This window comes from Solanum pennellii, chromosome 6 (genome assembly GCF_001406875.1).
Source record: "Solanum pennellii chromosome 6, SPENNV200".
NCBI classification, from domain to species: Eukaryota; Viridiplantae; Streptophyta; class Magnoliopsida; order Solanales; family Solanaceae; genus Solanum; species Solanum pennellii.
Window position 1 is genome coordinate 42,938,623 of NC_028642.1, and position 13,411 is coordinate 42,952,033.

General features: G+C 34.9%; 3 protein-coding genes across 4 annotated transcripts; 2 read left to right on the forward strand and 1 right to left on the reverse strand.

Moving 5' to 3' along the window:
* On the forward strand, positions 1–5,465 carry LOC107021012 (inactive receptor-like serine/threonine-protein kinase At2g40270). Of its 2 annotated transcripts, XM_015221578.2 has the most exons (9): positions 2–597; positions 692–830; positions 1,747–1,818; positions 1,981–2,124; positions 2,198–2,338; positions 2,833–3,293; positions 3,623–3,813; positions 3,899–4,031; positions 4,616–5,465. In XM_015221578.2, exons 1-9 carry the CDS (start codon positions 489–491, stop codon positions 5,179–5,181), a joined length of 1,956 nt encoding a protein of 651 aa, XP_015077064.1. In that variant the 5' UTR covers positions 2–488; the 3' UTR covers positions 5,182–5,465. The 2 variants fall into 2 exon arrangements, with proteins under 2 accessions (XP_027773801.1, XP_015077064.1); XM_027918000.1 differs by lacking the exon at positions 1,747–1,818 and having other exon boundaries at positions 1–597.
* Positions 5,466–6,875: 1,410 nt separating this feature from the next.
* LOC107021683 (non-classical arabinogalactan protein 30-like) lies at positions 6,876–7,973 on the forward strand. Its single transcript, XM_015222388.2, has one exon. The coding sequence runs from the start codon at positions 7,233–7,235 to the stop codon at positions 7,821–7,823; it is 591 nt and encodes a 196-aa protein (XP_015077874.1). The 5' UTR covers positions 6,876–7,232; the 3' UTR covers positions 7,824–7,973.
* Positions 7,373–11,593, reverse strand: LOC107021681 (probable inactive serine/threonine-protein kinase bub1). Its single transcript, XM_015222386.2, has 6 exons — positions 11,381–11,593; positions 11,157–11,301; positions 10,850–11,007; positions 9,532–9,616; positions 8,188–9,445; positions 7,373–7,504 (listed from the first exon to the last, which is right to left on the reverse strand). Exons 1-5 carry the CDS (start codon positions 11,467–11,469, stop codon positions 8,195–8,197), a joined length of 1,728 nt encoding a protein of 575 aa, XP_015077872.1. The 5' UTR covers positions 11,470–11,593; the 3' UTR covers positions 7,373–7,504; positions 8,188–8,194.
* Positions 11,594–13,411: the final 1,818 nt, after the last annotated feature.

Below are 13,411 nucleotides of genomic sequence, written 5' to 3' on the forward strand. Positions count from 1 at the left end.
AAAAAAGGTCGTGAACGTAGGCTAGATGTACCAAATGAAGTTTCCAAGTAATGATCCTCAAATAAACAAGTGAAAAATTATAACAAACATTAGCTTTTACTCAGTCATCAAACTTTGTCAATCTTTCAATCTCTCTCAAAGACTCAACCATTTTTCTACGTCACAGTTTTTGTGTATTGAAAATTCTATCTGAAACTCATAAACGTTTTGCACAGTAAACCTTTCTTCTATTGGCGAAGAAGACAATACCATTTTTGCCTAAAGTCAAAAAAGAGCTTCCAGTTTTTGCTTGCTTGGTTTTGTTTGTGTTTTACGCGTTTTTCGAACAAACTCAGTCTCCTATTTGTTCTTTTTCTCTTTCTTCTACTATTTTATTTACTGGGTTTTGGTTTTTGACGAGTTTGGACTTTTATAATTGTGATTTTAGCGATTGTTTTTGAGTTTTGGGTATAAGATATTGTAGTGGGTTTGTTTATGTTTTTTGGGAAATGAATGGGCAATGGAAATTCAGTGAGCATAGCTTCTTGTTGGTTATTGTGCTGTTTTTGTGTTTGGTGCATCAGGAATTGTGTTTTTGTTGGTCTCTCAATGATGAGGGTATTACTCTTCTTCTATTTAAGACTTATTTTGTTAGAAATGACTATAAAAAAAATTGTTATTTTTCTTAAAGTTTTAGTCTTTATTCCTGCAGGTTTGGCACTGTTAAGATTCAGGGAGAGAGTGAAGAGTGATCCATTTGGGGCTTTGCTGAATTGGAAAGATGGTGATGGAGTGGAAAATCCATGTACTTGGTTTGGAGTTGGGTGCTTTAATGGGAATGTTGTGTCTCTGTAAGTACTAAAAATTGCTCTTTTCTCTTGTTATTTGGTTCTGCAGAAGTCTTCTTTTTCAATTTTGATCTGGTTGGCTTATATAGATGAATCTAAATTTGGTCTCTGTTTGAATTCTGGAACTTTTGTTCCATGAGTTGGTGGTGATTCCAGTATGTGTCTGATCAAAAAACAGATAAATGAGAAGTTTTTGGCACCGATTCCTGTTGAAGATCAGTTCATGGAGTGTAGCTAATTGTGTTATTGTAAAGAGAGAGCTATGGTAAAATTTGATTTTCGTTACTCAATTGTTTGAGAGGCTAAGCACAATCTTATAATATGTTGTGATCAAAATAATTAAACATAGCCTCGAGAATGGATGTAAATAAGTTGATGTCGAAATTCAGAATGATGAAGCATGTGACCGTGCCTCTAATGGAAGGGAGATCTGGAAAACCGTGCTCCTCTAGAAAGGGCAAACATGGAGTTAGATATAGTAACAAAGATATAAATTTCATCAGAGATCAAATATAAGGAGGCAAATTTCACACACTACCTTCGATGTTAACTTCCTCCATTTTATTTATTTTTTTCAAATAAATGTAAACTAGAAAATTAGAGCAACATGTATAACGTGATCTCTTTGTTTCTTGATCTGTTACTTGATTCTATATTTCTATGAAGTAACCAGGAGTTGAATTTCGTAAAGGGTAATTATATCATAGCTAGCATATATCCGTCCCTAGCTAACTTTAAAAACACATTTTACTGTATCCATTTTTGTAAATGCAAAATTTTCATACACAATTATCTCCATTTAGTATCATGAATATAATTTTCAAGTCGGTGAGTAGCATAGTGTCTAAGTTGAAATGGCTATTGTAAAAATTATCTATGATACTGATGTTCTAATCTGTGTTTTTTTATCTACTCACAGAGACTTGAGAGATCTCCATCTATGTGGTACCGTAGGTCCTGATCTCGCGCTCTTGGTTCACTTGAAGTTTATGTATGTGCACGTTTAAACTAGATGTCTTCATTTTCCTAGTCGCTGTTATTACAAACTCTATATTTAAGTCTTCTTCGTTTTCCTAGTCGCTGTCATTACAAACTCTATATTTAAGTCTTTCTCTTTAAGATAATTGGCAACTCACTGGAGACTTCTTTACAGAATCTTACGTAACAATTCCTTTACTGGGTTCATACCTGATGAGATTGCAAAGCTAAAAGAATTGGAGATTCTGGACCTGGGATCTAATAACTTTAGCCAGCCGCTGCCTTCTGAGCTTTGCAATAATCCCTCTCTGGAAATTATGTGAGTTCAAACAGAGGTGGTGTCATTTTCTAATTTTACCTCCTTGTTCCCTTACAGAGTTACACTAATGCAGCTTATCAGACAACAATGAGCTGTTTAGCAGCATATTTCCTGGAAGCGATAAACTTGAAATGGTCCCAGATGTCCAAGAAAATAACAACCAAGCTACGAGACCCCAACCTTTGTCACTTCCCTATGGGAGAACGATATTAAGGTAAACATCTGTCAATCAAATGAAATGTATATTTTAAGAGCAACCGTATGTAGTGGTAACTTTAAAAGTCCAATATAGTAAGAGTAAAATGACTTGAATAATTAGATTCAGTTATTGGAATACATATTCCTAGAAAAAGTATGCATCTGTAGCAATTCATTGCTTGTTCTTTTGACCCCCCTGATGCTTGCTAAGATGTTTAGAAGTCCCATCAATTTTCTCCGTCTTCAAGTCGTCTTTAGTTTTCTTATGGTTGGCCTTCACATTGAATATCTCTAGATGTGATTTTTAAGCACATTTTGGTTCATGTTTGCACAAACAATGTTCAATTCATTTTCTGATATTTCTGAAAAGACAAATAACTACTAATCTTTTCTTTTCACCTTGTGATAATTCACCTCATTTTCAATCAAGCTTTGCACTAGCTTCTTTACGGCTATATACTTCTATGGTTGCAACTTAGGCAGTTATCATGAAATTTAAATTATTTGTAGGACTTCAGAAGCACTTGGAAATGTAGCTGGAAGAAAATTGCTAAGAGTATCATCTTTTTCTCTCCTGAATAACTTCTGGAACGAATTTCGGCCAGTCCGACTTCTAGACCGTCCTGAAGTTGCTGTTGAGAACAGTGCACCTTCATCATCCCCATCTCTATCACCAAGTCCTCTTTCACCATCTCCTACACCGGCAGTTACTGCAAAACCTCATGTGGTTCATTCACCAAGATCATCTCCTTCTCCATCTTCACTTCCCAGTCCTGCAGAGAACAGCAGTAGAGTTGAAAATGCCAGACGAAGTAATCATCGGGTTTTGATATTGTCTGCAGCTATAGGAGGTTCCGTTCTACTATTAATATTGATAGCTGGCATAATTGTCTTTCGAAGCAACAAAATGGCTGTTGTAAAGCCTTGGGCCACTGGATTGAGCGGACAGTTGCAGAGAGCATTTATTACTGGTAATTTTCTATCTTTCGATGAATGAATAGTATTTCTATTTGTAGAACCAAAATAGTTGTCTTAAAAATCAGATCCATAAAATAGAAGCTTATATGAACATATGTAGCTGTAAAACCAAAATTTTGCCTTAAAAGTATTACCCAAATGGCAGAAGCTTAATGGACTTTTTTGCCCCCAATATGAGCTTGTTACAAGCTTTCTTTTCTAATTATTAATAATCTTTTCCCTTTTCCCTTTTTTCTTCTTGATATCTCTAAACTTTTGTTTATCAATATGAGCAAATAGTCTCAGATAGACAGCTGAGTTCTATCATTCTTACCGTGAACAGGTGTGCCAAAGCTTAAGAGATCAGAACTTGAGTCAGCCTGTGAAGATTTCAGCAATGTGATTGGTTCCTCATCTGTTTGCACACTATATAAGGGCACATTATCTAGTGGAGTTGAGATAGCTGTGATATCTCGGACAGTGGCATCTACTAAGGATTGGTCAAAAGATATGGAAACTCATTTCAGGAAAAAGGTGATTTAGGTTTTTCAATTGGAATTTTATATCTCATTTTTTCAAATATGTGAGTTTCTAAATGCTTTTCTCCTACTTTTACCAGATTGATACATTGTCAAAGGTCAATCACAAGAACTTTGTCAGCCTTCTTGGGTTTTGTGAAGAAGAGGATCCATTTACCAGAATGATGGTTTTTGAGTATGCTCCTAACGGGACCCTCTTTGAACATCTGCACAGTAAGTTTCTGATTCTAAAGGTGTATCTGTTGTGATTTACTCAAATACTGTTACTCAACTCTTCTACATCTGCTTGGTTGAACTCTCTAGGTGATAACTTTTATATAGCAGGTAAAAACATACCTGCATTTGGTGTTTACAAACCGTATTTATTTACCATTGTTATGTGATAAATTGACGTGACAATGTGTATTAGTTGAACTTTGGTTCAATGATAATAGTGGGTGTGAAAGCACATCTTATGTATTCATTGGGTGGTGTAAACACTAGGTGTGATTAAGTGTTTTCTCTACCTCGAGTATGATATCTACAGACGTGTCCTTGGTCTCATGTCAATAATTTGAGAAGTAACCATTTTCACTTTAGCCTCATAATTTGACCATTGTACTTCAAGTTATCTCGCTTATTAACTCGAAGAGTAATTGATTCTGGACAGAATGTTCACGCACCTGTACCAGACATCCTTGGTATTCACTTTACATGCTCTTTCAACAATTTATGTTTAGCTTTCTCTGTAGTAAACAACTATTATTATCTGCTCCTCGATTATGCCCGAAAAGATCCCTAATTCTAGTGTTTTGCAGTTAGGGAAGCTGAACACTTGGACTGGGGGATGCGAATGAGGATAATAATGGGCATGGCATACTGCCTTGAGCACATGCACAATTTATCGCCATCATTACCTCATAAAAACTTGACCTCCTCTGCCGTATACCTCACAGAAGACTCTGCAGCCAAAATATCGGATTTTGGGTTCTGGAATGAGACAGAAGCAGCTGAGATGGTGTCGAGTCCAGAAAGCAATGTTTACAGTTTTGGTGTCGTTCTGTTTGAGATGATGACTGGTAGGCTCCCTTACTCATCAAACAGTAGTTCTCTTGACGACTGGGCGTCAGACTATCTTAGGGGAGGAGAATCCCTGAGAGAAATGGTTGATCCAACTTTAAATTCTTTCCAAGAAGAGCAGCTAGAGAGAATAGCTGTTGTGATTAAAATGTGTGTGCATCCTGAACCAAGACGACGACCGACAATGAGAGAGGTTTCTTCCAGATTGAGAGAGATAACAGATATTGGACCAGATGGGGCAACCCCAAGACTCTCTCCTCTATGGTGGGCTGAGCTTGAGATTTTATCAACTGAGGCTTGTTAATATGCATAGGTACCTCAGATTTGCCTTTAGATAGTAAGTAATATAGCGCCTGTATATACAAAGATTTTTCTTTTGTGTGGATAACAAGAGCATATCAACTGTGGGGACTAAGGAGAAGTTTTTGTTTGGGTACAAAAAGAAAAGGTAAATTTAGTATGTGTAATTTTATTTTTTTATTTTTTAGTATGTAAGTATATTTTAAATCGCCTTAATTTGCTCTATTGGCGTCTTGGGATTCAATTCTATTGGCTTATGAAAACTATGACAAAAGGGACAAAACCTAAGGGGTCGTTTGGTTTTATGGCATTAACAAAAACAGTGCTAGCATCAAAGTACGCAAGAATGTTTCAATGTTTTATTGGTCGTACAAGAAAAAGTAATTTTTCATAATTCATTACAATGTTTAGTTGGCTTTTCTTTTTGTCAACGACGTGACTTTAAATAAGAGGATATAGTGGTTGCATGCTAGGGCAGAAGGTTCAGAGGTGGATCTACATGTTTAACCTTTTTCTAAAAAGATGTATATTTTTATTTTGAGAAATCGATAAAAACTAATTATAATTATAGATAGTAATTTTTATTTTCTTAACAAAAAAGGGCCTAAAATATCTTGCAAGTATTGAAAAGGATACATAACTATTCTTCATCCATCTATTGACTTCAAAATACCCTCTCTATCTACCTCTTGCCTCACAAATACCCTCCCCGTCTATAATTTTAGCCACTTCATTGATGAAGCACCATTTAAATTAAATAGTTCTTTTAATTATGTGACTCTCAATCATTGATTACAATTTAATTATTTAATACAATTTTAAATCCAACCATTTTTAACTAAACCCGCCCCAATTCATTAATCACGCCCTAAAATATAATTTTAAACCCACACATTACCCGCTCGATCGAACCCCATGGATTCTTTTGTATTAGGTCGTACAGGTTTAAGAACCATAGTGTGACCATTATATTAATCTAAAATAATTAGATCACAAAGAAAAGATTATTTTAAAGGGACAATTGTATGTATATTGAGTTAGAAATTTATATAAAAAAATCAAAATGTAAATTTAAAGCTATTGAATTTAGTTAGAATTCACCTCTGACTTTGTTCCCTACAAAAAAGAAAGATATTTACTGACAATAGATTTCTTTTAGTGGAAATTGAGTTAATGTTATTACATTCAAAGAGTCTTTAGTTTTATTTAAAGGGAAAATGCATATTAAGTACCCTTCAACCTATGCCCGAAAATCTCGAAGACACACTTATGTATACTAAGATTCTATTACCCCTGAACTTATTTTATAAATAATTTTCTATCCTTTTTCAGCCTATATGACACTAGCTTGAAAAAAATATCAACACACGCTAGACCCATAAGATAGTTTTACCTTTTTCCCTGTTGAATCATATCCCCGATCTAGCTTGAAACATCAAGCGATTGAGCTCTACTATTTCATTCGATATATTTTTGCTTCATTACTTTCTTATATATTAAGCTCATTTATTAATTAATTTAATTGTTAATACAGAAATCATTTGAGTTAAATCAATATACATGTCTTTGACCTAATATACCTGCATATCCATATTTCAATTCTTGTGATTGGGGGACTAACATGAAATTATGTTTAATTTATCTTAATTCAGAAATTTCATTCTATTATTATTATTATATTATAGATAAATAAAGGTTAACCATATGGATTCACATGTTGAGCAATTGAATATTAAGCATTATTTCTGTTTAACATTTCCAATACTAATCATATATTTTGAAATCAATATTCAATCTGTGATAGCAACAGTAAATTATTGGTATGACACACGGATGCGATTAAGTATAATGATAATCCTGGCCCTTGTACTAAAATTTTGAAGTAAGTGGTTTGCACGTAGAAGGATACATGTGGGCATAAACTTGTGATGATGGTCATCACGTCTGGAAACAATTGAGGATCAATACTCACTCAACAACAAATGTGGTTTAGCAGCATTCACGTTCTTGACAACATTACCCATTCCAAAAACTATATAAAGGAACCTAACTCAAATGAACTTAACATCAAAGCAGAATCACATTCCAAAAAACTCACAATATCTTTTCAAGAAGATGGCAAGCAGCCAACTTGTCCTGATCGTTTCGTTGCTCCTTGCATTAGCTGTTCCACTGATAAATGCCTATGACAAAGTGCCAACTAAGTCAGTAAAGAAGACTGACCAAGTGGTGGTTGAAGGCATGGTCTATTGCCAGAGCTGTGATAACTATGGATCATGGTCTCTGTCAAAAGCTAAGCCCATTGCAGGAGCTAAAGTTAGTGTTATCTGCAAAAATTACATGAAAAGAGTCAGCTTCTACAAGGCATTTAAAACAGATGAAACTGGCTACTTATTTGCAGAGCTAGATGGCTTCAAAATGGGCCATTCTTATCTTGACCATCCTCTACATTCATGTCGCGTAAAATTGGTCGATTCTCCTCTCGAAAACTGTGATGTGTTCACTAATGTCAACTATGGAATCACCGGTGCTCGACTCCGATTTTTAGACAAGACATTGAAGCGAAGTAATTACGAGGCTGTAATTTATGCTGCAGGTCCCTTTGCTTTCCGACCAGATCACTGTCCTCCTAAGCCAGAAAATTAATTGATTTCCATCATCTACTTTTACGTTTTTAACTTTCTACTGGTTTTATGCTTTCATAACAGTATTGAGTATAAAATTTCCTTTTCTATGTAAGCCAATTGGGCAACATTCTTCACATTGCAAGCAACATTTTGCTCAATTCATAATTGACTCTCCTCTCTCTCTCTCTCTTATATATATATATATATATATAAAATTTTGTACTGTGAAATCTCAACCTTCAACATAAATATGGCCTAATTATATGTGTCAGATCCATCTCACACGTCTCAAAATTACCAGCAGCTTTGTGAAGAATGTTGCACAAAGAGATTGAAAGATAAAAAGAATAATCACCAGCTTGAAAGAAAAAATAAGAGTTTACCAGCATATTAGAAATCCAATGGCATCGCAAACATTTTATTTATCTCATCCATAGCCTCCTTTGTGCACACGGTTTTCTCAAACAAGTCATTATCCCTTTTTGACGACGAAGTTGGCAGGGAACTCTTAGGTTGATGGTGTGACTCATCATCTGGAAGTATCAAGAACCTACTGCCATCTCTCTCCATCTTAGGTGCTAATCCCTGTTTCTTTGGTTTGCTTTTCCTTGTAAACTCAATTGGCCTTCCAAACATGCTATTAATATCATCCATAGCCTCTTTCAAGTTAATTGTTGGTTCTACAAGGCCATGATGGCAAACATTTTCAACGGCTGATTCTTCTGAAATGGTGGAACCAACAAATTTGTATACAACTGTGTCCTCCCTACGGAGTCTTCCTTGAGGAGGCCTTTCAACATTTGGAGCTCTAGAGTATTCTGAGGTAATATCAGTTGGACTAGGAAACACAAAACCCTTAACGATTCCACCTTCAATAGAACATCCAGTCAAATGAAGGTTACCCATATCTAATTTATCCACCTCATGTACTCCCTCCATCCCATCATTGGTGTCGTCATCATCAATATATATTTGAAACGGGTCCTGCATGGGCTCTTGAGTCTCAACTCTTGTGCTTTGTGTCAGCGATGCACCATTTGTCATGGCTTGATCAGAAGATCCAACAGCAGAATCAGTGTTTTCGTCGACAAATACCTCAAAACCATTGTTTGATATCTGATCAACTTTTGGCTGATTTCTACGTGAATGCTTTCCAGCTAGAGATGGCTCTAATGGCTCTCGAAACATGCTATTAATTGCATGCATGGCCTCCTTTGTATTAATGGTAGGTTCCACCAGACCATGATGTCGTGCATCTTCGACATCAGACTTCCCAACAATGGCATTACCTACAAATTTAACTACAACTGTGTCTTCACCAATAAAATTTCGGCATCTATCTGTTTCTATAGTGTCTCCAACATAATTTTTTCGACTGAGATCACTCCTGAGTTCCTTCTGAAGGGCTGGACCACCATGAGTAGTTTCATTCACTTGTGACTCTCTCCTGGAGCCCTGTGAAATGGCAACTTCATTTTTCATATTTAAATGCTTGGATCGTGCATTGGGTAACTGATCCTCAGTGAGGACAGGATTGTCTTCATTTCCACTTAACTTCTCATTGTTTTCCTTGATCTCATTGTTCTTCAAAGTAGTGTTTTTAGCACCAAGAGAACATATTTTATTTTTTCCTTCTTGGCGCTGCAGAACATATCCCTATTATCAGTTAATGGCTCATATAAACAAAAGGAAGACATTTGGTAGACAATATGGCCATTGTAACCAACCTGTATCCTCTTATTCTTACGCTGCTCCATGCGATGAAGGAACTGCTCATATGATGTATGTAACTCATCAAGTGGCTCGGCAAGCCTGTTCATTGAAGAATGAAACAGAAATCTGTAAGAAACGTTTGAAAGCACTTGTTTCCAGAACTGTCATTCATGCGTTTAGTGGAAAAAACATAACCAACATAAACCAAGTTTCACTATTCAAGTAATTAAGCAAGGGGAAAGGGGCTGTCACCTAGTTAAGTTGTTGCAATCAGATAATGATTAATAAAGGATTCCATAATCCACCAGGATCAAAAGATCAGATCATCTGTTAGGACTCTGATAACAGGCCCCTACTAAAAAGGAATAACAGAAAGGAAATCCATACAGATAGGAAGGGAAGCCTTACAAATATCCCCAAGTCATGGAGGGAAAGAAGTAAGAAAAACATTGGGCACAAGATGACACTTCTCTTCTAAATAGCTCTATGGAACAATGCTGATTTTGAATTTGAAAACATATTTTAAAAATACAAAATGTAGCAAATTTGCCAAGAAAGTTCAGACAATTTCTCCGAAGCAAGTAAAGTGAATCAGCTTAAATTACCAAAACTAATGGTGCAAAGATATGCACCTGCTCTAATACTGCTTGATCACATCCTGAAATTGGCCGTAGGAAAGAAACTGCTACCAGACATTCTAGAGTATCAAATATTCATAACTAAAGAAAGAAGTGTGTGCAAATAGGATAATCAATTTGGCTGCGAATTACATTTGGTTTGCACCCTATGATTAAATTCTGCAATGCACTTTTGAAAGGATAATTGATCTTCACGAAGTATGACAAAATGAAAAAGGTTTTCTAAAAGGGTTAACATACCCCTAGAGAATAACATGGCTTGAGATACCCCTTTAAAAAGGGGCAGCCCGGTTGACAAAGCTGCGGTAGCATGGTACAGGGTAGGGACGCACCGCAAGGAGTGTGATGTACACAACATATCCTAATGCAAGCATTAGTGACTACTTCTACGACTCGAACTCATGACCTATAAGTCAAAGAAAGACAACTTGCAAGGCTCCACCTTTCTCTCAATATACCCCTAAACAAATGCAAATCAATGAATAATCTTTTTCATTGAAATGCAACAACAATTTGCAATGCCGATTGAACAGAATGTAAAATTATCAACACAGCATTTGTCAACAACTCTTTCACCACATTTCTATAAAAAAAATTTAAGAAAGATTTGGATGGAAAAAGAATGTTAAATAAGGTACTCTTAAAATCAATAACTCAATAAATTTAAAATCACAACTAGCTAATAGTTACTTACTTCTGCACACCCAATTGGTACATCTTCTCGGCAGCCTCAAACTTTTTAATCTTTTCATAATAAAGAGCATATGCTTGGTAAAACAGAGACTTTTTCATCCCTATACGATTCGACTCCATCGTTTTAAGTACCGATTTTGGGTCATGCACATAGTCCATCTACATAAACAAAAAAATAAATGAAAATTTGAGTATAGTTAATGAGTCAAAATGTAAAGCAAATCAATGAAATTGTTCATTTCTTTACATTACTAACATTTTCTTCAATAAATTCATATAAGAAAAAAAAAATTGAAAAAGAAAGTTACCAGTTGTAACCAGACTCGAAGATAACGCATATCATTAGCATAACGGCGATCGGTCCCAAAAGTCTGCGCACATTTCTGAAGAAATCTTGGGAGTTTCTCCTTAAGCAGCTGCGGAGGAAGTGACTCTTTCATCTTCTTAATTCCTCTTATGAAATCAAACCAAAATGAGAAGTTAGAAAAATGGATTCGAAAAAATTTAGAGTTTTGTTAGAAAGTGTACTTACCGGAGCCAAGGGAGAAGAGGGTCTTTGCCGTTGTAGGATTTGATGTCGGAAATCAGAGAAGAGAAGAGTTCATTGTACATTACAGACATTGGAGAGCAAAGATTGGTATTCAACACACACCCTAATTTGAATTTTAGGAGACCGCTTTCATATGCTTTTATATTTCACTTTGCCCCAAAACTTCTAAATATTACACTATTTCCCAATTTTACATTTTCCAAAAAAAAAAAAGGGAAATCAGAAATTTCGAAAGCACAAGTCATTTTCTCTCACGGAAATATTACTCAAAAAATCAACAAGCGACCTGATAGAGGTATCATTATTTTTCAAGTGGTAAGAATTTATATTCCAATGCTCGTTCTTGTAAAATCTATTCCTAAGCTATAAAGGGTATAGACTAGTGTCAAATTCGTGATTATTATTTCAAAGTTTAGCTGTAGTTGGCTATGTTGGGATCGTAAAATCTATATCAGCTAGAGTTAATTGGTGTAGTGGAAAGAAACGGTGTTGCTTAGTCTCATTAGGTAACAAAGTTGTTACTGTAAGGGGGAAGGAATTAATAATTCCTAGATTACTTGGTCGCAATCAAAATCTTTGCTCTGTTTTGAGTTAAATAGAATTGAGTTAAAATTCTTTGAATACAAATTGTGATTTTCTCCTCCCTTGAGCAAGGGGCTTTTCATGTAAAATCTTATGTATCTAATTTATATAAGTTATTTATTTTCCGCATTAATTCTATCAATGATAGACACATACATTTTATAATCAATCGCGAATTAAGATATATTTCACTGATTAACACATATATATCATTTTTAAATCTGCGAGTTATAATGCATGTAAGCACACACATATATTATTGAGGCAAAAGAAAAAAAAAGTAAATTTGAAACTCTGAAATTGCTAGTAGTTGCCAAAAATCCATATGGCAAAAGAAAAAAAAAGTAAATTTGAAACTCTGAAATTGCTAGTAGTTGCCAAAAATCCATATTTAACATTGGGTTGGGCATTCGACAATTCGATTGGATTTTAATTTTTTTTTGTTTTGATTCTTGTACATGTACAACAAACATCGAATCAAAATAATTCAGTTTGGTTTAATTTTTATTATTTCGATTCAGTTTATGTTATTTCAGTTTGATTTTTGTTACACTAGGATAGTCAATCGTGAATAAGCATCACTAACAGAACGGTGCTTGTTGTCAACGGAAAGAGAGTTGGCTTCCGATCTTCTTCTCTACCTGTTGTACTAAGATGCCGCACTACCTGCTGGAGTGCTGCTCTGGTAGGCTGGCGGCTGCTGCTGGTCGGTTGGCGGCTTCTGCTGGTTGGTTGGCGGCTTCTGCTGGTTGGCTGCTAGTCAGCCGGTCGTTGGTCGATGCGATGACGCCGGAAGTGGAAGTGGGAAAGCGGGTCAGTGAAAGCTGCGCCGAAGAAGAATGAAAATTCAAGTTAAAAGTGAAGTGTATTTAATGACCTAATTCAATTGTGCGTATACTGATATTTATAATTTAATAATTAATATTAATAATTCATATAATATTAATATATATTATAATTATAATATTATATATTTCAGTAAACTGAAATACCAAATAATACAAAAGTAACCTAACGCGAATCGAATTAAAATACCGAAAAATATAAATTCATATCAAAATACCGAAACTGAAATACAAAAAATAATCAGTTCGATTTGATATTTTGATTTTTCAGTATTTATATCCAACCCTAAATTGGATGCATTTTGAACCTTTTTTAACCAGGTATAAAATTGGGTATAAGACATGGGCTGGGTTGAGTTAAATGGTTAGATGTATATTAGTTATAAATTGATTTTTTATTGAAAAAATAGAACATTACGCGGATAAATAAACATATACTATTTAATTAGTTAATATAGTTACATCTTGAATTAATTACGGCTTTCATCTTAATTTTAGATGTAATTACATGTCCTCTTTATATATATACAAATGCAATTATATATATATATATATATATATATATATATATATATATATATACAAA